At 33.5% G+C, this 26,371-nt stretch overlaps 1 protein-coding gene across 5 annotated transcripts in view; it reads right to left on the bottom strand.

Moving 5' to 3' along the window:
* Positions 1–582: 582 nt before the first annotated feature.
* The window catches only part of Pcdh17 (protocadherin 17), a 100,563-nt gene continuing 74,774 nt past the window's right edge, over positions 583–26,371 (bottom strand). For 4 of the 5 annotated variants that reach the window (XM_048791757.1, XM_048791758.1, XM_048791759.1 and 1 more), the window contains exons 4-5: positions 20,212–20,295; positions 583–5,368 (exon numbers count right to left, since the gene is read on the bottom strand). In XM_048791757.1, coding sequence (XP_048647714.1) covers positions 4,686–5,368; positions 20,212–20,295 — 767 coding nt within the window. In that variant the 3' untranslated portion in view covers positions 583–4,685. The remainder of the gene's footprint in view (positions 5,369–20,211; positions 20,296–26,371) is intronic. The other variant, XM_015486258.2, reaches the window with a different exon arrangement.

Raw genomic sequence — 26,371 nt, 5'->3', positions numbered from 1 at the left:
CACTGGTTCCTTGTTAACTATTTATTCCTGAGGCATATTAGGCCCAGGCAAACACACAGTAGAAATTCAATAAATACTTGTTGAATTGGTAGGAGAGACTTATCATTTTTAAATACCATGACAAACATACATTTATTTCAAATTCCCTTTTATAAATATGTGCTTTCATAAATTCCCTTTTATAAATATGTGCTTTCAAAAGTCATGTAATATATTAAGAGCATGTTTATAAACTGAATTTTTGAAACCATTTGGCATTCTGTACCAAATTATTGTTACACCAATGGTGAATATTAAAAGCCACAGAATTGTTAGGTCCCGACTCCATGATCATTTGACTAGACAACTTATCTAAGATATCTGAAAGATTTTTAAGCCACTCCCATAGAGAAACTGGTGACATTATTGTGAAGTAAATTTTTTAAAGGAATCTCATTTTACTGGCAAAGAGATAATTAGCAAAAACAGTTGTGATGCCACATTTGCTTTTCCAAAATAATTATAATCCATCCGGGTCTTTGAGATATGCAGTGTGTGACACATCGCTTCTGTGTTAATGAATTCAAGGGAAGGCAACGCCACTATTAGTAATAGCTTTTTATTCGGAGTCCTCATTTTCCAGATAGGTCACATTAAACACAGCCATTAAACAATAGCGTTGAGATAAATCCATACAATGTATGCTGCTTTTGTTGTTGTCCTTGTTCACCAATCACTTGGTGCAGCTAAGAACCTTATGGAGTAATGGGGCTGATAAATGGGAGTAGCTAACCTGCAAAACACTGGGGCCAGGAAAGTCAGACTTTAATCAGGTCTCATTCAATTATGTTTCGAATCACCACATCTTGATAGCCAAAACTCTCATTTGAATTAATGCTCTGATAAATGCTGTCTGTTGTCAAAAGAATATAATTAGACCATAATGAGTGGGCATATATTATGCCAGACCTCAGTCTATTTGTTGACCTCAGCAACTTCTCCTCCATTAGACAACAAACAGCTTTAACCTGATTCTAATAAAGCATACTGCTCTATTACTACATGACTATTTTTTTAATGGTGCCATTTTATTTTAAATTGAACTGTGTCTAGATCCTTTAAAGGAAGTCATGTTTTACAAGATTTCAGTTAATTTGGAAAAATAAAACAAGTCAATCTCCCAACCAGGAATTCAATTAGCTTATGGAATCAGGGGCCAATTCTTGCATGTTGCCTGCAAAAAGGATAAGTCTATCAGGTTGAGAAACAATATGAAGCATTCTTTGAAATTGCATGGTATGTCTCTTTAATGTTTACTTTGGTATAGATATAACTAACACTGATTCTTACTATTTTTAACTATGATGAAGATTTTTTCATATTAACATCTGATGAAAAGATCATTTTGTTATTGATTTTTATTTTTTAGTTCATCAGTAAGCAAGTTTTAGAAATTGGGATTCTTACTAAATTCCCATGAACAGATTCTTTTTTTACTGTGCTTGACTTCAGTTATTTAAGAACCTAAATGACAGAGTAGTATCAAATAGTTCATTTTAAAGTGTGGGTTCTTTTTTTTTTTTTTCTTTTTTTTTTTTTGAGGGGTTAGTATCTGAAAGATGTAAAGAAGACTTTTTTTTTTTTTACACATTTTAAATTCCACTGAAACCCCTTCAATTCTCAGTGATTATGCATCACCATTAGAGCAATTGCTCCCCATAGGTGTGATTTGGCATCTCAGAGGCTTCCTTGGAAGCCAAGCACCAGAGGTCTGTGTTAAAGGCAGTTGCCAGGGAAATGAATAAAAGCAAGAATCATCAACTACAAAAGCTCAGAGTCCTGACTGCTGAATTACCACCAACTTGTAAATAAATAATCACTACTAAATACAGATAATGTGTTAAAGAGCTAACACTAGTAAATCACTGGTGACAGAGAGCCTAAAGGTAAATCCCTCACACATTGGCACAACCAATTCTTATGATCATATGGTGTCCTAATGTCTTCAGACACACAGAATAAACTGAACAACTTGCTACTTAGCGTTAAGAATGTTTTAAAAATAAATCCTACTCTCTTTTTTGATTTCATTTACATACTGCTTTAGATTTTACTAAGTGGTTATCTTTCTAGTAAGAGAGAGGCAACACTTGGTAAGACTAAATGGAAATCAGTTTTCCATCAAATTTTAGCTATCAAGCTAAATCAACCTGTAGTCTCCTGGCAAAATTAACATCATATAACAGAGACAACACATTTCAGATACATAAATTGTCCAAAATATAGAGAGTTGATTAGGTTTCACAGGTACAAGATCCCTTCTTTTCTTTTTTAAACATTTACGAATAATAAAAACCAAGAGTAGAGCTTTGGAAAGGCTGTTACTAGGAACCAAATATAGTTCTCAAGAGAATAAGGCTGATGGGAGTTGTCCACTCTTCTCTCCCAAAGCAATTTTGCAAATGAGGTACAGTCTAAAATCTTGACGTCATTTGATGGAAATATTTTCAGTAGAACTTTTTAAGGTTTAAGATTACAAAAACTTAATTTAGTTCAATGTTTGTTTTTGCTTTTGCTTTTTTTTAAATATAGGGTTTTATGACATTTATGCTGTTTCTACACTGGCTTGGTGGCCAGAAAAGAAGGCACAGAATTCTCCACCAGTTTGCAAATAATGCATTTTTTCTGCTCCAGTGCACAAACAGCCTTTATTTAACTCAGCACCACATTTTCTAAGGTATGGGCTCTAAACTGTTTGCCATGAAGTTGTAAAATGCCAAAAAATTTAAATGCTGAAGGAAAATGTCAATCAAGGCATTTTCCCATCTGCTACTACTTCTGCAAGTGCTAATTTTATTTTTCCCAATTCCTGAAATTAGAGGTTTCTTAGCCTCACATGGAAGTAAGTTTGAAACTTGCTAAATGTCACAAGAAAAGGTGCAACCCAAGGATGGAATAGAAGGTGTATTGTTCTCGAAGGACACCAATAAAAAGAAGCAGAGGAGCACTGAGACAAAGGAAAAAAGATTTTGTTACAACCCAGACCTCTTGAAAAACACTACACAATGCAAGTAACCAGTGCTGGTACCACACATGCATTAAAGCATTTTTCATGTTTTGGAAATATAATGGAAACATACATCTGAACCACTTAAGATACTTTTGAGAACAAACCAATGTTATGGTATCTACATAGGCAGAAGCTTCAAGATATGAAAACAACATGAAGAAGTTTCAGGTATTGGTACAAATGTAATTCTTGTGATTTAGCATGACTTTAATAAAAGCTTCTACAAGGACTTGCACAGAACCATGACTGATGGATGTAATTTCTGACCTTTCAGTTAGCTCCATCAGCTCACTCAAACACATTTTGAACATATTATGTACTGTAGTACTTGGTAGACTATACATTAAACAAGAGACTCTGCTCTGAGGCACTGCTTCCCACACTCCATGGGGAAAAGGAAGCAGGAAAAAACAAAACTCATAGAGTTCGACAGCTACCGAGGCAACACTTGCCATTTACAATATAAGCCCAAATATTTTGCAACACAACTATATATTAATTTAATAAAATACACAATATAGCTCTTATACACTCAACAATTTGGCTCATATGCACGGAATCTGCAATAAATCAATAAAAATATGTCATTTGATGTAAACACATTGAATCTTCTTACATTTGCACATTTAAATGGTCATGTGATTTGTGTATGTCTAAGACATTTTCACTTTTCTGAGCTATTTTAGTGTCCACAAACGAATAAGTCATATTATTCATGTTAATATGCTCTGAATATTATCACTCAAAGGTGACTACTTTTCAGAACTTTTTTCTGTGCCAAATTTCAAACAAACTCATCATTTTTTAAATATATTTTTGTTGGACACTAAAATGCTAAATAGGCATTTTAAATCTTTAAATTTTCTTCTCCTTTAATGAAGTGAATTAGTCTACGTGTGTGCAGGACAAAATGGACTATATCTTTTTACATTTAACTTTTTATACGACATGAGGTGTCTTACAAATGACCCAAGTTTTTTTTTTTCTTGTTTTTTTGTTTTTGTTTTTGACTAATGAAGTGGAATGTTCTTTGTGTTTATATGTGTGGCAGGTAACTTTATACAGAAATGTTTACCACAAATATGTATTATGTTTGGTGTAGCTTGGACTACTGCAAGGTCTTTTCGGGACTTTCAGTAGAAGCCTGTGATGACTGCTAGAAATCCACCACAGATCACAAATGATGACCCTGCTTTGTATGGGGTTTATAGGTAAACAGTTAAGTCAGCATAAATCACGGAGGACAGTCTTTAGAGTGATCAGAAATACTTCACTTCCCACACTGCATACCTTCCTAACAGATTGTCAAAAGGTAACGCCTCCTCCTCCTCCTTTTTTCTTCTCTCCATTTTCGTCTCTCTCTCTCTCTCCTCTCTCTTTTTCTTTTCTCTTTAAGCATCATTAATTCTGTCCTAATAGAAGTTTGGTCAAAACAAAACCATTGTTATCTCTGAAAAAGAAACAGCAGTGAAAAGAACATACTTGTGGGCACTTCAGATGTTCACTAAAAGCCTTAGAGCAGCATTGGTCTTTCTTCATCCCTGTTAAGATGGGTTGTCCCCAGGAGCGATCATTCTTAAATCAACAGAAGAGACAAGAAAATGCCAATGCGTTTCTTTCTCGCTCTCTTTCGCTCTCACTTTCTCACAGCCACAGGGTCATTCCCCCGGCAGTCCTGCAAAAGCTTATCAATTTCTCTCACAACTTCCTCTGCATCCACGGACTCTCGGCCCAGATCCCTGTTGGGGTGATCAAGCTGCTCAAGAACAGCACCCATCTCGCTGGAATCCCGGCTGGCTCTGGAATGCACATCTGCGAAGACCCTTGCCATCTGATCGGAAGCCATGAAGGGAGGGTCTCTTGGTTGCTTACTGGGCGACAGATACTGACTGTCAGTGGGCAAGTACTGACTGCTTGCTTCGGCCAGGGCTCCTGGTTTTGCTTCACAACCATCCAGGGAGCCTTTTGTTGAGGTGCAAGGCTCGATGCATGCCTTGGTAGGGCTGCTAGATGCTGAGGGGACCTCCTGGAGGAGAGGGCTCAGGGCACGTTTGGCTTTTAAATAAGGTTTAACATTGGCAATGAGAATTGTGTGCTCTCGCTTGTCTTTTCCAAATGTACAAAAAGTCTTTTTCCCAGTGGGATTCACAGTTTCGTAAGTCTCAGTCTCAACATTAGCTTCAACTGTGGGTACAAAGAGATTTGTGCGGTAATCTGCATTTTCAGCCTGATTGGCTGCAGGGAACTGTGGCATCCAACACCTGTCAGAATGACCAAGCACTCGGCATTCATCTGTGCAATTAACACACTCTTCTGGTTCTGCAAAACAAAAGAGAAGACAGCAAATCCAATCATTAGGGTTTCCTTTAAATTTCTACAGAGGCTCTGATCAGCTCTCAGTGGGCTTGCTTGACCTCTGGTCTCTTAATTAAAAAGGAAAAGAAAACAATAATTAAAACATTTCAGGATGGTTGCATAAACCTGCTGGTTGAGACAATGGTTTTATTTAAGTCTATTCTCTAGATATTAACGAATTCCCATAGCCTGCAAAGAAGTAAAAAGTGGCCATTGGAGAATCAATCTCAGTAGAATAGAGCATCATCATAATCTAATGTCCTGGGGATATCAGTTAGTCTTTGTTCTGTATAACCTATCCTGGAAACAGAGAACTTCAAAAAGGATTATCAGGATTAATTTTTCAAATCAAATAGCAGGGAAAAAACTGGATTGCAGACTTCCATGCCAAGTACTAAGCTGCTTTTTTTAAAAAAAAAAATGTCTTATCCCTATTTTACTTGTAATTGTTATTTTGGTGACAGTCATGAAATAAAAGGTTTTCTTTCAAAGCCTACTTTTCCTACTGAGAGTGGCAAATAGAATTTTCTATCAGAATGTATTATGAATAAGCTTGTCAAAAAGTGCACATTCCTGTTTTATTAGATATGCATATGGATCATGTAATCAGTTTTTTGCACTTCTGTTTTTGGTGTAAGTAGGTGAAAACGGATTTATTCAACAAGTAGAGTTCAGAATAAATAACGAATCACAATTTCCTGTTTTAAATAATAATGCCTTCTGTGAGAATTTTTATTTCTCTCCTTTGCCAATAAACATGTGGAGAATCTATGTAAAGCATTCTTTAATGATCCCTATTTTAAAGATGTAAAGCAAAGCCATATGAAAGAAAAATCCTTCATAATGACAACAGTTGCTTATTTTCCTTGACCCCAATATTTTAACCCATAACTTTGAAGTTACATCTTTCCAGTTCTTCCTTTTCTCTGCGAATGGTTGTTTTCATTCTGTTTAATGATCCTTTTTAAATCAGGGACTTTTACTTTCAGGAGAGGATATTTACAATTTACCTCCATGTGGTGGGAATAGAATTCCCTACACATTTAGGAGCACTGGGGATTGCCTTTTAATTGATGCTGGATGATCCCTACAAATTTATAGTGTCCTGTTTAAGGGGGAAAAAGTCTACATAAAAGATATTTGAATTAGAAAACAGCAAATTTAACAGCATTATTTCCAAAGTATCAAATGGGATATGAGTTTATAGTTAAAGTTCATATATAATCCCTCATCAAACAAATAAACAAAAAAAACACAAACTCAGAACTTGTTTTATCTCAGTTTTAACAATAAAATAATTTTCCTATGAGAGTACATTTTTTTAGAATCAAAATGGTGTTTTGACAGAACAAAAATATGGAAGTATTTTATAACATGTACAGTCTTGGTGAAATGCTAAAGAATCTTATGGAGGTAGCTATGTCTATTTTATTTTTGTCACTTAAAAATGATTTCCTAGAGGAGAATAGAATATTTGCTATTATGTAATGCAGACAAGAAGTCTGAAAGTAGTCTCACACCAAAGTCCACACCTATCCGCTCACACATGCTACCCATGGCTGGGAAGGCTCTTTGAGAGGCTTGAACAGCTTGAGCATAAACTAGACACCCAGTATATTCTGGGAAGTTTTCTTATGTATTTAAATTAGAGCTAAGATTAAAAAAACAAATAAATGTCAGAAAAGTTCAATATCAGCTGTTTTCTTTACCTATACTGAATGGGAATCATATATCACTCTATATCTGTCAGTAAGTGTTAGAAACTAGAATATCATTTCATTTAACCAATTCTATCCTTCAAAAACATAATAGAAGACTTTATAATCTATTTTTTTGTCCATACTTTTGTATCTTTTAGAGCCATGCTTTCTTTTTCCTTAAATTCATTTAAAACCAAAACACTGTCTTTGAAATATGCCAACACAGTTTTTATATTCCAATATTGACTGGCCTTCCATTTCAGCTCTTTGGATAGCCAGTGCTGAATGAATTCAATAAGATTTTAAGAAGAGGGAGAAAGACATAGACTAATGCAGCCATAAGAAACTGTAAATCGACCTTGAATTTGAAACCACCAACATAAAATGATTGTTTGCACTTCACTGCTGAAAATCTGCAGCTTTTTACTTGACTCTTTTATGTCACATCCAGGGGAGCAAATTTTGAGTATTGATTATGATACATTACAAGCTGTTCACCTTGTGATTAGACTGTAATTTTGATGCCAGCAGTTCACAGACAGTGAAGAAAATCGAATGGATACTTTGTATAAACGGCAGAGACTATGAGCACAAAGTGAACCATAATTGCCAAGGGTCAAGTTAGAGTTTATGAGAGAGTGAAATCATTTCTGAGAAAACATAAATAAATAGATAAATAAGTAGATTCCAAAAGGAATACAGGTAATCTATAATGAATAACAAGCTAGACACAAAAAATATTAGATACAATGAAAAAAGAAAGTGAGAAAATAGGGCAGAAATAACGCAAAGAGAAAGAGTAAGGGGGAAGAAGAAAGAGTAAAGGAGAAAAGAAAGGAGCGATGGGGGATGGAAGAGAGAGAAGAAAGAAAGGGAGGAGGAAAGGGTGGAGAAGAGACGAAGGGGACACAGAAGAGGGAGGGCTGCCAAAAAAGCAGGCATTTAAGACAAGGCGAGTTATACCAGTAAGATTTCTGTCATGTGTACCTTCTGTTATCTATTTTTAAATCCATTTAAAGAAGCCAAATGTGTATAATACAGAATAATAATGTGGAGTATTTTTAAGCCCTGTGGCTCTAAAGGTAGATAATCAAATTATTCTCCGTACTTTGGAAAGAATGAATCCCAGAACAGATACATGTAATTATCAACTACCCAAATGAAAAAGGAAGCAAATCATCTAGGTAGCCAATAGTTGCATGGATTTGATATTTGTATCAGAAAACAAATTCACTGAATAAAAGAAAAATAAATAAATAAAACAAAAATAATTCACCCAATAGTCACATTTTTCTTCTGGTCCAATCTAGACTATTAAGAAATTATTTACCTTTACCTTCATCTATTCCTAAATACAACATGGCCTTTCCGGAGAATGCGCCCCTTGCCAAGAAAGACAGCATAATACCAGTGTCATGCAGATGAGAAAACTGAGAGCTCCACATGGCAAAACAACTTTTAAGTCCAGCAGCTGGAACTCTGGGCAGTTCTGCCTGGGGAAACTTCAAAGTGTTTAATCTGGTAAAGGTAAGATTCCCTGAAGGACCATGCGACAATCAAATCACTTTAAACACTTGTTCAGTATTAAGAATCATTTTCTATACTCCTGTCACCACATCTATTACACTTGCTCTGAGAGGGAATTATTGAAATGCAGTAACTTGAGTTGGTTCAATTTTGCATCTTAATTTATACGATATTGTTGCAAAAGATATCAAGTGACTCAACTAACTATTGAATGACTGTAATTGTTGCTTTTCAGCTGAATCATAAATCCCACACACAATATGAACAAACATGTTTACATCTTCATTTCTATGTATTTGATAAACTTCAACTTTCTCCAGGACATAATCCAAAAATAGTTTCTAAAAATTTAAATTGTAAAATTCATAATCATTGTATTTTTGAATATTAAGATTTGGGAATCGCCACAAGCAAATCACAAGAACATTCTAATGTGATGGACATCATTATCCAAAGTTCATGTGTGAAGACATGAATTGGTGTTAACATATTTTATATACAAACAGAGATATGAAGAATTTTGTTCTATATGTGTAATAAGAATTGTGATGCATTCCTCTGTCATGTATTTAAAAAATAAAAGCAATTTAAAAAATAAAATATACTCAATATAAATAACATTAATAAAAACTATGAAATATTTTTTAAAATCACAATAACATTCTAAATTCATAATATAATGGAACGTATATGAGACTTCATTTTTAATAAAATAATATTTTATATATTTAGTTATATATTAATGAAATTATTATATGTAAATGCACACATGTAAATTAATCTTTTGAATTAAAACATTCAAAAATGCCATTTTAATCTTCCCTTTTCCTCTTCTATCATGAGGGTGAAGTCTATGATCAGGTGAACAACTTACCTACCTCTAAAATCAGAATTTTATACAATGAAAACACATTGTGATTTTAATTTTGCAATGTCACTGTCTCACTAGAAGCACATAGCCATTTCAATGATGGCTGAAAAGTAGCAACAATTAACATACATGATTAAAATTAGAAGTTAGAACTCTTATTTAAATGGGCAAGAATTAACAGAGATCCAATTGGCCCCTGTATGGCCTAAGTATTTTGGAAAACTCAGGGGGAAAACTGCATGTGCTATGATTCTGTGGTGTACATTACAAAGGAAACATGTCTAGAAACCAGCCAAAACATTTTTCATTTCAGAGCAAACCAACCTTTTTATTCTTTTTCTGTCTTGCTTTCAGGCAGGAATATATCTCAAATCAGAAGTCTAAACTTATTTGCCCAGTCTTCAAAGTACTATACAATACCCCCAAGGAGAACTAGCTGGCAACTAATTTGTTACCACTTAGGGAAATGTTAGAAAACGTAAAAGTATTGCCTTCCCTTAGTTGTAAATTTACCGGTTGCCTCAGACCTCACACATATGTACATCTGAAAATACACATATAATTTTCAGCATGAGAGTCTCTCTCACTCATGCATCTGGTATCTGCCTGTGATTTACTTAAATAGATGTCTATGCCACAGAAGTTTGGAAACTGGAATTCATAAATCAAGGCATCAGTGAGGAAGTTCTAAAGTGCTGTGGCCATGGGAGATGGATATTTAAGAGGGAGTTTTCTGTGCTTTATAAGACTGTCAACAAAATGGTTTTATTTCTGTTTTGTAAACAGCTTTAAATAGGAATAGTGTTCTTCTGTTACTGTGGTACTTGGTACTGTTTCTAACAGCTTCTTAAAATTAGAGTTGTTTCCAGACAACTCTATAAATGGAAATCCATTTTTTATTTGTTCTCATTTTTCTTTTTTCTAATTTACCTTCTTTCACTAATGTAAGCTTTCTTAACACCTAATTAGCTGTTTGGAAAAGCAAAACAGGCACCCATCTCTATTTATGGCTGACAGGAGAATTCTGTATATTAATTCTACAGAATTTAAGCCAAGTGCCAATCACAAATTCCCCATCTTTCTGCAAACCATGACAAGCCAAGATCTTAGACTGGCAGTACATGAGTAGTTGTTTTCTATTGAAAGGTTTTAATGTTGTAACAAAAGCTTGTTTTCATTCTCTTTATCTTTATTTGACACACACACACAATATCTCTCATATATCTGTGCACATACTTCTCTATAAGCACCACAGATTACAATTTATCCAAATATATTCTAACATGTCAGAGAACTATCAATGCTAAAATAAAAATCTTGTCAGAATACAGTCCAACAAACCATATAAAGTAGGTTTCCCTTTCACTAAGTTGGCATAATTTGCAACATCCTGTGAACTGACATTTCTCTAACATAAACAGTTCTTTCTTTTTTTTGACTACATTGATTATTATTCACTTGCTTCTCTTGACCAGCCAATAAAATCATTTTGTTTTGATGATAAAGTAAAGTTATTCAATATAAATGATACCTGAACAATTTATAGTCATAAAATTATTTCCTCTTATGACTTCTATGTCCCATTTACTCATATATTAGTTTAAAATAAACTGTCTGGTTTCACTTATGCCTACAAGAAGAATAAAAATTTCACTTTCAATATTATTTCTAAAGACAGAGCAGTAAAGTTATTTCAAAACTATTTTTTCCTATGTAAATAAAAACATATTCTAGTATTGCAATTTTATTATATGCAGGTTTTTATATCCTTGCAAGTACTCATGTGACTAACTTGCTTTATTTTAGCATTACTTTGAATAAGCTTGGTTGATATCCTATGCAGGGAAGAACAGGATGGGTAAAAAAAAAAAGGGACATGGGAGAATTAATCACTTACTTAAATAAAGATCTTCTTTTGCATTGTATTTCTCATGCTTCTCTCTTATGCACAAAGATCTATGCTGTTTTACTAATCAAGTGTCCTTACTGATACACAGATACATAGGTGTGAGGCATCTTTTTGCTTCTTTTATTATTTAATGTAATGGGGAAAATACATCTAGTTACAATATGCTCATTTGCACAAGGATGCCTGTTCACACAGAAGCAGCATCTTTAAAAACATCATGTATAAAACACCAGGAATTTAATTATTTCAAAGTAATCACCCACAAGGAATAAGAATTTAGATGTATAGTTCACATAATAAAAATACTACAAAAGAAACAAACGTATTTTTAGGTAGATGCACTGCCAAGCTTGGCTCACAGATTTTACTTCAGTTGTGAAATGCCATTCTATCTGCTTTTGATAGGCAGAGAGCACATTTTGAAGGGGAAGTTATTATAATGCCATCAAATAGTCAAACCGTGGCAGCTCTGAAGTACCAATCCTCTAGCATGCACCTGCGTCGCACAGTGCTTCTGAATGTATTGCCATGGCTGCATTCAGACACCAGAAACCACTGGCCTATATCATATTCAAGAGAATTCAATTGCAGCTGGGGATCTGAAGCTGCTTGGAGCATTTGCACTTCCTATTGCATGCACCTGCACACCTTCAGGGATGCTTATAAGTGTTTGTGACTTTTCGGACATAGCAAAATATCTACCAGAGTGACCTTTGGGGGCACATATTGATAACATCTACATAGTGCTCAGAGATGAAGAAAACTTAACACAAGTTACAATGAAATTTATGTTATGGAACAAATGCAAAACAGTCTAAGGAAATTTGAGGTGGAAGTACTAGACATATAAGACAATGAGAATCTCAGCCATGCATTGGAAATTTATGACAAATATAATTGTGTCCCATGGCACACTACACTGAGATTAACATTTAAAATTTAGTTACCCCAATCCTATCCTGTAAGCACAGTTATTACCCCGGGCAGCAGCAGATGCTTGGAAGGGAAGGCACAGATAAATGGGGCCATCTCTTTCCTAACACGTACCCTGAGGAGAACTAGCTCTGAAGTTCAGTGCTATACAAATGGAAGAAGGTTTGTATTTTCTCTGAGAAGTTTCTGATACCTCTCAAAGAAAACAATAAAATGCAAATGTCCCAATAGATTAAGACTCTTTGGGTGCATTAGATATGTGTAGCTCAGCAGTTACTTTGAAGTAGTGTACTCAATAATTCATAAGGTAAAAATGCATTAAACATCTATTTTGTGCCTAGGTGCTAGAAGTTTCAACAGGGACATTCTTGAATAGGTTATTCAGAAAAAGTGTTGCATCAGGTAGAAGTTTATGGTAAGTGAACCTAAATCTATCCACTTTAACATTCTCAAGTTTGTACAACTATAGCTCTTCACCAAGGAGTTTAAACTTTGAGTGTAAACTAGAAACTGCATCTGAAATCAACATAGGGAAAATACTTCATAAACAACTACCTTTTGAACTATCTTGTAAGAATGTCATACAACAAATATCCAGAGACAAATGTAGATTGCAATATTGTGAAAGGCTTTGTACAGGAGATGATGCTTGATCTGTGATTCAAGGATTATCAGAGTTTCAACAGGGAGTGAAGAGTAGGAAGAGGGTGTTTCAGATAAGGGCACTGATAAGAGAAGCAATCCTTACACATTTCACAAAGCAGTAAGATATCAGTCAAAGAATTTATGCTGTGATAATTAAAAAATTAAATAACAATGCAGGTGCAATTAGCTAGGATCTGAAAGAAGAAATGCTCTAAATAAAAGAACAAATTTAATGAAGCAGGCAATGAACACTATTATAGATATTTGCTCAGCTGATCACGTGTTTCAGAAGTTTCTTGAATTATTGAAAGTTTAACTGAAAAAATACTAGACAACATTTATGAACCTGCAGAACTTGGATGAACTAAAGAGTAAGTAATATTCAAATCAGCATTATTCCTAGAAACAGATATCTAGAGTTTTGATATCTGTAACAGATAAAATAGAAATTGGTATGATTCACTGACCTCAAAACAATTCCTTAGATAATCATTATAGTCCCAAATCTTGCATTTTCAGCTTGGACTTTATTGTACTTCTCCAAAACTAAAGAAAAATATTCATGTTTGTTGATTCAACTGATATTTTATATTACCAATATGAATCCTGAACTTTATAACTTTACCTTAGAAAAGTATTTTATTCCTACATCTACATTATTTCTCTTTGCTCCCTAATTTGCTAATATTATTATCAACTAAAAGGATCACATGTGATCACATACCTAAAAAATTAAATAATTATTTTAGAAAACTAGAAGGGTTAAGAAGAAAAGAGATATTTTAGATATTTAGGAGAGAAATAACAAATACTCAACTAAGCAAAGGGATGACAACAAATAAATTAGAATTTTTAATCTCAGGAATATTTCAAAATTGATAGTCTGAATCAATAAAAATAACTAATGAAATGAAATTACTGATATTTTCTTTAAAGTAAATATTTCTATTTTGGATGAAGAAAATGTTATAATTTTCTAGGTAAATTATGTATTCTAACTCTCTTGAGTTTTTAATCAGTTTTCCTCATTGAGCCCATCATGCCCTGGTATACTCTTTGGGGCACCATTCCCTGAATGCATAGAACATGCTTGATAAACATTTCTGAATCTAAACACAATGCTGTAACTGATATAAAGGATAATTCAATTTAAAAGATATCAAATACTGTGAGTAATCAAAAATAGAAATAAATAGGAGGCCAGGGATATAGGTCAGTTGGTAGAGTGCTTGCCTAGCATGAATAAGGTCCTGAATTCAATTCCCAGCACTACCAAAAAAAAAAAAAAAAGGAACAACTATTCCTTATAGATCACTCATTGTCAAATTGCTCATTTGTGAATCTATAAACTCAGTTTTTATAATGATGCCAGGACCTAAAAGAAGTTGTGCATACCTCTCCTGATATGACATATACATTGTTTAAAGTAATATTATATTTGTCTCTTAAATACCATGTTTATATAAAAATTCAAAACTCTTCATGTATTATTGACTATGCCATTTTATAACATGCTATATAAAAAATATAAATACTGCCTGAAATACATTCCTCTCAGACTTGGAGGTCAGCTTATTTTCCCTTCACAGAATTTTTTAAAACCAGGGACACTGTTATTGAAATCAAAACCTCTATGTAAATAATCACCTCTTTATAATTTTAAATTATGGAAAGCATTGAGTATCCTGATGATCTACACTTCAGCACAAATAGCTTTCTTTATTCTCAGGTTTCTCCTCTTGTCCTTTTTTTCCTTCTATAGCCTGTTGTAAAGTGAGCCAGCTTCTCTGTTTAGTTTTACATTAGTCACCTTTGTATCTTACACTTTATTCGAAAGCTATCATCAACATATAAATTAATTCATAAGTCTTTGTAATTTTAGAGTCTTGAAAGAGTTAATGCAGCTTCCAAAAGAACCTGATTGATATGCAGCGTGAAACCTATGCTCTGGCATGAAATAGTTAGTAAAAGCTGTTTAGTTTACAAGGACAAATATAAAATTCTAACAACTTAAATAATTCTGTGAATTTCAGACCTAAGACTATGCAAATATGCTACCACTCTTTATCTTTAGAGAGGATGTTTTCCTTATGCTTTTATTGCCTCTGTAAGCTAACCCCATCTCTGATAATGACACCATTTTTGATGACATGGATGAATACATCTAAGATTCAAATCATCCTCCTAGCAGAGTGGTAATCCTGTAAGGAAGGTCAATAAAAACTTGCCTATTAAGCCAAACCTTTGTAAGAAGCAAGCAAGATAGCCTTATTAATGTTCTTTTTTTTTTTTTTTTCATGCCTGCTAACTGATTGCTTTGGGAAGGTATATCTGTTTACCAATTTAAATCCTATTGTTCATCTTGTTTCTAGCATTTCTTTGCTTTCAGGTTCTAGAAACAAGCAAACAGAATTGATGCCATTTTTAGCATTCTCTGAAAACAGTTAATTCAGAGACAGATAATCCTCTTCTGCTTATTATTTTGTAATCAATTCCTGTCAGTAGAATGTGGAAGTTCCAAAAGATGGATTTTTAAGAGAAAATTTAGTATTTTAATATTCTCAGTGACATCCTAGGTCCCCAAAGCTACTAAACTCAATGAAATCAACTCTAGAAGTATAGCTGAAGTTTAAATTATTACCTTAAATTAGATGGACATGACACCAAATGGACAAATAGGTGCCCTATTCAGATTAGCAACCAAAATATACTATTTTTTAAAGATGAGAGTAATACAAAATAATTCTTAAGATCAAAGCAAAGGGAAATATACATAAATGATATACTTCTCAATAAATGATTATTGCGAAATGATTCTTACATTGCATAAGTTTAAAAATAAACTAAAGCTAAATGTTTTTCATGTGCATGTACATAAAAGTATGTCTGTAAGCACACAATAACACATGATAATAAGCATGTATTTTTACTATTTTAATTTCTATGAAATAAAATACTTCTGAGAGAACCAAGGAGATTTACATAGTCCAAAGGCTACTATAGAATTAAATAGAGAAAGTCTGAACCTTAACAATTCAGCCTTCATCTAACCAAGACAAAAAACCCTACTACCAAATTGCTGATATCAGCTGGAGATAATTGACATTTTACATAAAGGCTGTTCTTGGAATTACTTCACTAAAATTATTCTGTTCTTGATACCTGTAAGTGTGCAGTAAGCTTATTGGAAGCTGATGTTTTTATCCTGTATGATTGGGTCATCCCAAGAATGAAAATTTAAGTAAAATCAATGCATTCAATATCCATGTTCTAGAGTAAATACAGAAATGTTTTGTGTAATGGATTTTACCGGCAGTGACAAGCCATTTTTCTAGTAATGGATTTAATATTTTGTAATCATTAAAACATACTGAAGCAATAAGAAATTGGAAAAGCAGTCAGGAAACTCATATACTAAAAGAAATGAGATGTGTTCCTCTGGATTATCATGCTGTATATTCAAACCAAGGTTCAAAAAAGTGATTGGAGAAGGCTCACAGGTATGTCAGGGATAATAAAGATGTGTTGTTAAGGCACATGAAAATGATTCCATATGTAACGAATTGTTATATGTGTATATATGTATATATATGTATGTATGCATATATATCAGAAAGTGGTATATTATTTTATTTTTATTTATTTTTAAACAGGAATGAGTTTGCTAAAAGGAACAGAAAAAGAGGACACACTCAAGGGAGAGAGAGGGTCCTCTCAGAGATGATAGGGACCTATAGATGTATTTTAAATAGTCCCTTATAATGAAAATTATGTTCTATGATTTTTTGATGATGGACCATATCCAGAACAAAGAACAGATGACAAAACTGAAATACATTCCCTGGGAATAATAGTAATAGGAAAACAAATATAAATATATGAGCACTTATTTATTATCATTCTTATAATCCAAATTTTATCAAAAAATAATTTTTTATTGATATAGCAGGGACAATTAAGATCTTTGTTAATTCAAGAATGCTAATATTTGACGTTTTCCCTTTTTAAAAAATATATATGCTCAATCTTAAAAATAAGTGATATATTGTTATTGCCAAAGTTATTTCTTTTATAATTTCCATGATCATTATGGAAAAAACGATGGGATATGAACTGCTAAATCTGGTATTCAAAGCCCTCTGCAATCTGGCACAAATAAATTCTTTAGGAACAGAAAACAAATAAAACCATTTCTATCAAGTAATTTCTTTGAAAATGTTTAGGAAAATGGCAACAATCTTCTAATTAAATCTTGAAATTCCTTTATAAATATAATTACCTACATCAATTGGAGAATGTGGAAACCTACTTGAAACATAGTTGGAATCACCAATTTTCTGCGCAAAGGAGAGAACAACTTGAATCTAAGGGTCACTCTAATCTTAAACTTGTAGGTGACTCAATTTACAGTTTCAGATGAGTTTATTCCTTGATTTAAAATTACCCAATATCAAGATCCAGGTCCAACTAGAAATAGAATACAATATGACTGTTTGATTTGGCTAGTTTCTAATAATATATTTAATGTTCATTCCCTGAATTAATAAAATAGTTATGATCACAAAAGAAAAATATCTAATTATCTACAGTAGAGTAATATTGCAAATAGAAAAATTATTAGTTCAGCAGTACTTGAGTTTCTGTCTTAGTCTTTTTCTTATTAAGTATATTTGTTTTATTATTAAAAACACACATATCTGTATATACTTTTACATAAAATTCCCAAAATAAATGAATTGGTAACTTAAGCATTTATTTTAAAGTATACATTTTAACATATATAGTCCAGTGATCAACTTATTATGCATAAAATTCAAGGGTTGTACAGTTGTCCCTTGGCATCCTGGGGAATTGGGTCCAGGATCCCTGCAGACACCAAAACTTGTGACTGCTTAGTTCATTATATTAAATGAGGTAGTATTTGCATAAAATCTCTATATATCTTCCTGTATACTTTAAGTCATCTCTATATTACTTACAATAACTAATATAATAAAGGGGTATGTAAAAAGCTATACTGTTTTGGTAATAATAACAAGACAAGTTTGCAAATGTTCAGTACAGACGCAATATTTTTCAGAATATTTTTGATCTGAGGTTGGTTGAATCCATGGATAAAGAACCCAAGGATAGAGAGGGCCAACTGTATCTATATTAAGCATTTGTTTGCGAGATAATTGTGACTAAAACAAAAAAAAAATGCTATTCTGATTATTTTATAACATAAACAGATATATTTTACATAATAATTCTACTATGAAAATAAAGAATATATATGCAAGATAATTACATTCAATAAACCTCAGTAATTCTGATTTAATTGAAGGGTTTTATTATAGTGCATTTGTTAGTAGAAAATACTTCCAAGTTTCACTATCTTGCTTATATGATACTTTAACTGAGAAAATAAATGTTTCAATATGACAAATCATTTAAAATGTCATATAATTATCACCAAAGAAATGCAACTAAAATAAAGCATGCATGTATTTATGCACTCCCCTTTTAAGCACATGATGAATTAAAAAATCCTATTCCAGATGGAAATGAACAGAAGGGGTCTTGCCTAAAGGCCAAAATTTCCTATAATTTTTTAGTGGATATAAAAATCCACTTACTCTACTTAAGTACAACTCTTCTTTTCCTGGTGCTCAATTAGCTCATTCATGTTTTAACATGGTAAGTGGCCATGGTTAAGCACAGATGTGCCCATGCATGTATGTACATGAACCTGTGAACATGCATGTACACATGAGCAGAAAGTAGGTATCAGAACAAGACAGAGACACATTTAGGAGCACATGGAATTATGTACAGAAATTTGAATTCCAGAAGCTAAAATTATTTATTGGTATACATATTACTCTTGAATTTAATTTTCACAGAATTGAAAAACTCTTCGTCCCAACTGATTAAAATTTAATCAACATGAAATCATTGCGATTTAAGTATAAGAAGAAAGATTTTATGTAGATCATGGGGGAGGGTGTTCACACAAGTCTTCACAGTTTTACATCACTACCCAAAATTCAGAGACACGTATAACTTTCCACACTGTAATGTTTTCTATTTAAGGCCTTTGCTTGTACATTCTCTCGAATGTCCATTCATTTCCATACAGGAAATAAGGCAATCTCTTTGCTTTTTATGGCATGAGTAAAGCAACACAAATAAAACTAACAGGGATTCTTAGACTGCTGTAATACACATGTCTATTTTTCAAGTACAGCAACATCCTGATATAAGCATTTTCTCTCATGGCTTGATTTTCCCTCATGCAGGGATTAAACTGGAATGTAATCAGATCTCTGAAATGCATTCAAATGATTCAGAGACTTAGACTATATAAATCCCTACAAAGAAAAATATAATATGGTGAGCTAAAATTTCACCTGAGATACAGAAATTCCTTCCTGCTCTTCACTTAATTCATTCAGTTATGCCCAATGTTAATGTGCTTTCTGAAATTATCTAAATCACATCCAGAGCATACCTAGAGATTAGAATATATTGACAAAATTTATGGAGTTCAGAGGGTTTTATTATTGAGTTTCACCAGTGATTGTAATTTATGTGAATTTGGTTCTATCCTGCCTTTAGCAATGTATATTAAGGTGAGGTGTAAAGATTTTTTAAAGTAATGTATAAAGTAGTCTTTAGTATATTTCCACAAAATAAAAGTTATCTAACATAACACATAATTGTCCATCCAAAAGGAGAGGAGAATTTTGGCACCCAGTTTCTCAGGTAAAATGCAATTCTTCAGGCTGTAACAGCAAAGCAGTTTGTTCTGGACCCATAATTTACAACAAAGGAAAGTATTCAGCCCCTCATTCCTGAATCAGCCCACTCTCTATTCCATCCATTTCTTTCCTTAGCATTTCCTATACTATTTTCAGTGTGAAATTAATATCATTGGTAGACTTTTTTACATGAAATTTTTAAGAATAGGACCGCTTAAATTTGCTTAAGAAAATAAATATAAACACCCTGATTTAAATCAATAGTTAGATTCTTTTTCAACACTTAACATTTCATAGTTTTCCTGAAGTACTGATAGCACCAATACAGATGTAACAGAGTCAATGGGTTAATATTTTTCCTTTAAGAAATAAAGTCTACAAGTTCTGCATGGCAAATGCATAGTCTTATGAATGCCACAATCTAACAAGTCAAATTCGGATCACAGAGAAGAAAGCTAGCAGATGAAGAAATTGCTCACCTGGAGGAAGCAGATCAACAGACTGAAGTCTAGTTGTGATGGTGTGTAGGGTGAGGATAGCAAAGGAAAGCAAAGTCGGGAATGCTTGAAAAATAAAATATTTTTTAGTTAACAAATAGAAAAATCAAGTGGGAAAAAAAGGGCCAAATGAATCATGAATCCTTCTCTATTGACTTTCATTTTATATTAAATTTCCTTAGATTGCTCCAACCCTAAAAGTTATGGTTATTGACATTTCCCCAGATATATAAGACTTGTTTTTAAAGGAAGAAAATTACTTTTAGAGGGTATTTCAATTTAAATGAGATGTAAACATTGCCAAGTAACTATATGAATTCCTAGGTCAATGGTAAAAAATACTCTTGTGATGATGAGGCACCCAATTATCTAAGCTAAAGTAAATAATTTTCTACACTAATGGGTAGAAGATGTAAACAAGAAGCACACCAAAACTACTGTCAGAAACTGTCAATTCTATAATATCCCTAGAAACCAAGGCTTTCATGAAAATGTTTACTACATCTTAATGTTTTACACAATTTATGATGTCTGCAACTTAAAACAATAGACTGTGTGTAATTTAGTTCTCTACTCAGTCACCTAATAATGACTTCAGTAATAACACACACACACACACACACACACACACACACACATAAGCCCAAATACATTTATACACATAGATAGATGGATACAGATATAGATACATTTTTGTAGCAACTGATATTTTTTTTACCTGAAACATTTATTTAATACAAAATTAAGGAAATGCAACACTTGTTTTATTTTCGTTTGCTTTCTATAAGCCTCTAGCATATATATTATGGATACATAAAATTGGTCTACTTCTTAGAGAAAAGATAAAAAGAGAACATCTTGTTTTGCATTAATGGTATTGAAATATACAGAAACTTAAGAAATCAATTATTACCTATAAAAAAAACAAAAGCCTGTTGGTGAGCAAAAGTGAGTTCACTGTTAAAATAAGTCTCCTTTTCTTAGTTTCAACTTTTTTTCTACATCTGTTGTTTGTTCCTCCCCTGAAATGGTATTATGCAGGATTGCAATGAAAAAGAGGTTGAGTAGTTAATAACAGGCACCTCAAACACTTCTGTCACTGTTGCTCTACAGATGTTTCTTTTATTTTTTTTTCTTTTTTCCCCTGGCTTCATGTTTAATTTGTGTATGTGTCTCTATATTTTTAAAGTATACTCCAGGACAGATGGGAACACCTGAAAATAAGTCTGCCACATGCACATGTGTAGATTATGTCTCTTGTGCTATTTAACACAGTAAAAAGAACACAGAATATAAAGAAGAGCTGTTTAGGAGAAGGACAAATAATCTGTGAATCACCTTATTATTATTCTCAATTTATAGTTCTGAAAGTAATAACATATAGTCTCTGATCTTCATTTATTCTTTAAATGAAATTTTTAAGTGAAAATTTATTTTATTACCAGACTCATTTTTCTTCTCTGCACATGACACAGATCTTAATTTTCAATCCTACCACCAGATGGACTTTATTGTACCCCATGACCATTTTCCTATATAAAAAGCATTTTACATCTGCTTGATGATAATCCAAACTCACTACTTAATATCTAGTGTATTTTAAGTGTATTCATAATGTTATATGTTTTCTTTAAAATATAATATAAATCAAGTCAAATATAGAACTACTTTAATCTATAAAATACTTTGTACATATTAGAGAAAAAAGAGCTATAGGTATGTGCACTGGGTTGGATACTGTGCTCCCAAAATTTATTTCCATTCAGATCATCAGAATATTACCTTATTTGGAAATAGGATTTTTGCAGATGTAATTATTTAAAGTGAGTTCATCTTGGATTAGAATTGGACCCAATACAAAACAGAAGTATTTATAAGAAGAGAAAACAGAGACATAGATATAGTCATGCATGAAAACACGGTAAGGCTATGGGGGCAGAGGTTGGAGGGGTGTTTGGGATCACGGACCAGGGGCAGAAGGAAAGGAAGGGTCCTCCTTTGGAGTTATTAGAGAAGCATGACCCTGCCGGTAACTTGATTTTGTACTTCTAGTTTCCAGAACCGTGAGAGAATAAACTTCTGTTGTTTTAAGCCACCCAGGTAGCAATGCTTTATTACAACAGCCCTAGGGAAATAATATAAAGTATCATAAAATATAAAGTTTAAAATATAAAATAAAAAAAGAGAATCTGTTGAGAATGGCAGAACAGCAATGGGATAAATTAAAAAGCTGGTTCTAGAAGGTAAAAAGGAGTGAAATGGAAAAATTAAAATAGTCTCCCTTACAATGATTTATAGATAAACTATTTGGCAAAAGAGACAAGAATATATGCCACTAAAATTGATGCCACTAACTATAAGACTTTATGAAAATCACTTAGGAAACAAACACAATTGTTACAAATCATACTAAATACTTTGAAGTTCAGGTGGTCACTGATTTACTATAGTTCAACTTAATTTATTTTTATTTTTTACTTTATGTTGCAAAAAATATATACATTCAGTAGAATCTGTACTTTAAATTTTAAATTCTGATCTTTCCTAGGCTAATTTTTTTAAGAAATTTGTTTTGTTTTCTATATAGTGCTTGAGATGAACCCAGGGTCTCCTGTAGGCTAGGGAAGTGCTCTACCATTGAGCTATACCCCAAACCTTTTCATCTGTATTTTCACAGGATCTGGCCAAATTACCTTGGCTGGCCTTGAACTTGCAATCCTCCTGCCTTGGCCTCCTCCTGCCTCAGCCTCCCAAATAGCTATAATTACAGGTGAGCACCACTGGACCCAACTGCCAGTCACATATGGTATGATATTTTCTCACTGGGCAACAGCTTCCAAGCAACCACCTCATCATGGTGGTAAACAATCAGTAGTCTACAGTGTACTCTGTTGGTGAGCTACAGTGTTCAGTAGGTTAGATGAATTAAATGGATATTTTACTTGAGATATTATTAATTTTACGTTCAATTTATTGGTATGTAAAGCCAATATAAGATGGAAAGGATGTGAAGGATATTTTCTTTAAAACACCTGCAAATTAAGAGACCCTTCTGCTTATTTTCTAAGATTGCTGAGGCTTCTCTCTTTAATCTATGGTTTGATTTTTAGGTATAGTATATTACATTTGTAAAAGCCTGTGAATGGGCAGCTTGCTTAGAAGTTCCATATACACTAGGGGGTTACTAAACAAAATTTGTGACAAAAGGTATGTAAACATGTATGCAGAGACATCTGAGTTAACAACCAAAACATATTGTCTTTAATAGTAAGAAGTCATGTTCTATATTATAAATACGGCTTCATACACATGCACTTTAGAAACAATACAGATAGGATTATCATCAGCACTGATCATACTCAGCATTATCTCAAAGCATATATTAATAACTTTTGCTTTTATTGAAAAATAAACAAACATTTAAAATGTTTTATATTGATGCATTGCCTTTAGTCAGTTTGGGAAAAAAGTTGAAATACATTTTACTTAAGAAATTTGATGCTAAAATCTAACAAACTATACTGTACATTAACAATAGTTATATACATTATGTGCAAAAGCAATTCTTTTTTGAAGTTAATTTATTACACACATATTGTATCTCTTTTAGAATTTATCTCTAACTATATCATCATTTTCTTCTCTAAGATGTTGTATTTAAGAAAAGAAAATAAATGTTGTGGGAAGAAAGACTAAATGTCCAATAGTTTTAAAAAGAAATTGAGCCAAATCTCATAACAGGTATGTTTTTAAATTAAAAAAAAAAATTATAAACAATATAGATACAGTATTTACATGCCCTTAGCAAGTACAGAGCCTGATAATTGATCTATTCAAGTTGTGTGATATTCCTCAAAGTGACTGAACCTAGTGATGTTTAAAAGGTGACAGTATATATCTAATATACAATATATACAAATGCAAGAAACATACAAATGCAAGAAAATATCTCATATACAAATGCAAGAAAATATCACCTATTATTTTGTGATATTGTTCATAGTAGAATGTTTCTGCCATGTCAATTCCGTTTCGTTAAATGAAAAATCAATGCATGCATTATTGTAGCATAGTAAATTTCCCCCTGTCACTTTGTTTCAAATAATGCTTTCCAAGTACTGTGCTCACATCTTAGGTTTCAGTGGTTTGGGGCATATGAATTTGAGTCACCGAGACAGGCTTTACAATAGGAAATAGCTATTAAGTAAAAATTATTCTTAATATTTTTCTATCAATCATTATGATGACCCAGAAATAGAGTAGAAAACTAGATTAAAAATGGTTTCTATTACCAGAACTATAATAAAAGGAGAAAATGCTTGAGAAATTTTTGGTTTTCTACAAAATTTCTGCTGCCTACCGAACTGCTTTAGTGAGCAGATCTTATTATCTGTAGTGCCTACCAAAATGTCATGAAGATATAATAAGCCATGTAATCATCATTATCCTTGACAATGGCTAAAAAGAAGAGAGCGATCACTTGAACCCTTTCAATTTGATATCAAAACAAAATGGTACATTGACAGGTACAGATCTGGTTGTGATTCAGATTTCAGACTACAAACCTATAGAACTGAATTCTCATTCACTGATTCTTTAAATCGGAGTTCTGGTATCTAAAAATATAAAACTATCCAACAAAGTCAGAAATAAATCTTATCTGAAAATTCCTCTAACTGAACAACAATAGCAATGACTGTAAAATGTAAAAGAGACAACAATATCAATCTTATGACAGAAAGCAAACATCACTGTGGGATTATGTAACCTAAAACACCAAGCGTATTTGTATTCCACAATTGCAGATGAGTTACTTCTGAAAATTTATTCATTTTTCCAGCTTTTGCAATTCAAAATGTATTTTACTACAGAAAATGGAAACATAATAGAAAGGTATGTTACTGCTTAAAATGTTTAAAGTTAAGTAGACTTTTAGTTTAGTTTACAAAAACATGCTAAACTCAGGGTGGCTAAATTATAATACTGAATACAGAATTAATACTAACTCAAGCTAAATAATTTGAAGTCCTAGGAGCAGAAAACAATAAAGCACCATAGGAAGTTCAGGGGGGAAAAGAGCTACTTCCCTCCACAGACTTGGAAGTGATCCTCTGAAGAGGTATGAAATGAATTTGTTTCCCTCCTTTTCTCTCTCTTCCTTGTCTTTCCTCCAATTGACACTCTCTCCTATATCCCTACATTTACTACATTTTCTTTATTATCCACCGGGGAAATATCACGTAGGTTTGTTTAAAAACCCATAGAAGTTCTCTGTGCTCCCAAAATTGTCTATAGGTTTTTCTTAAAAGCAAGCTCATTAAATTATATCCAATGTGGCTTTTTTAAAAACTTGGTAGCCTTTTCAAATTTAGAGGAAAAAAAGGGACCCCCCGCGCCTGCCAGGTAGGCGGAACTGTGACCACCGACAGAAAAGGCCCAGTGGCCCACGGCAGGACAGAGCTTCCAATCACTCCTGCAAGGTAAGCGGGCCTGCGACCCACCGGCAGAAGAGGAGCAGCGGCCTGCTGAGAGGCAGAGCCAACCCCTCCCCCTGCGCCGGCAAGGTAGACAGAACTGTGACCACCCACAGAACAGGCCCAGCGGCCTGCTGAGTGGCAGAGCCGCCCCCCACCCCCCGTGCCTGCCAGGTAGGCGGAACTGTGACCACTGACAGAAAAGGCCCAGTTACCCGCGGCGGGACAGAGCTTCCAATCACTCCTGCAAGGTAGGCGGGCCTGCAACCCACCGGAAGAAGAGGAGCACCGGCCTGTTGAGAGGCAGAGCCGCCCCCGACCCCCCGTGCCTGCCAGGTAGGCGGAACTGTGACCACCGACAGAAAAGGCCCAGTGGCCTGCCGGCGTGGTAGGCACATTGCCCCAATTGGAGGAGGGGCAGAGCCGCCGCCCGCGCCTGCGAGGGAGACTTTGCAATTATACAAGACCAATATAAATATATAGGGGGAAAAATTCAATAGCACAACGTTTCACCAAGTAGAAAGGAACGCGAACAGTATGAAGAGACAAGGAAAGAAAGGACCACAAGCAATGCAGGTCAACTCAACGTTAGAAGAGGTAATAGCTGCAGCAGATGGAATGTCAGATAAAGAATTCAGGATATACATGCTTCAGATGATCTGGAGTCT

The sequence above is a fragment of the Marmota marmota genome, unplaced genomic scaffold (assembly GCF_001458135.2).
Source record: "Marmota marmota marmota unplaced genomic scaffold, marMar, whole genome shotgun sequence".
NCBI classification, from domain to species: Eukaryota; Metazoa; Chordata; class Mammalia; order Rodentia; family Sciuridae; genus Marmota; species Marmota marmota.
This window is presented reverse-complemented; position numbering and strand designations above follow the sequence as displayed.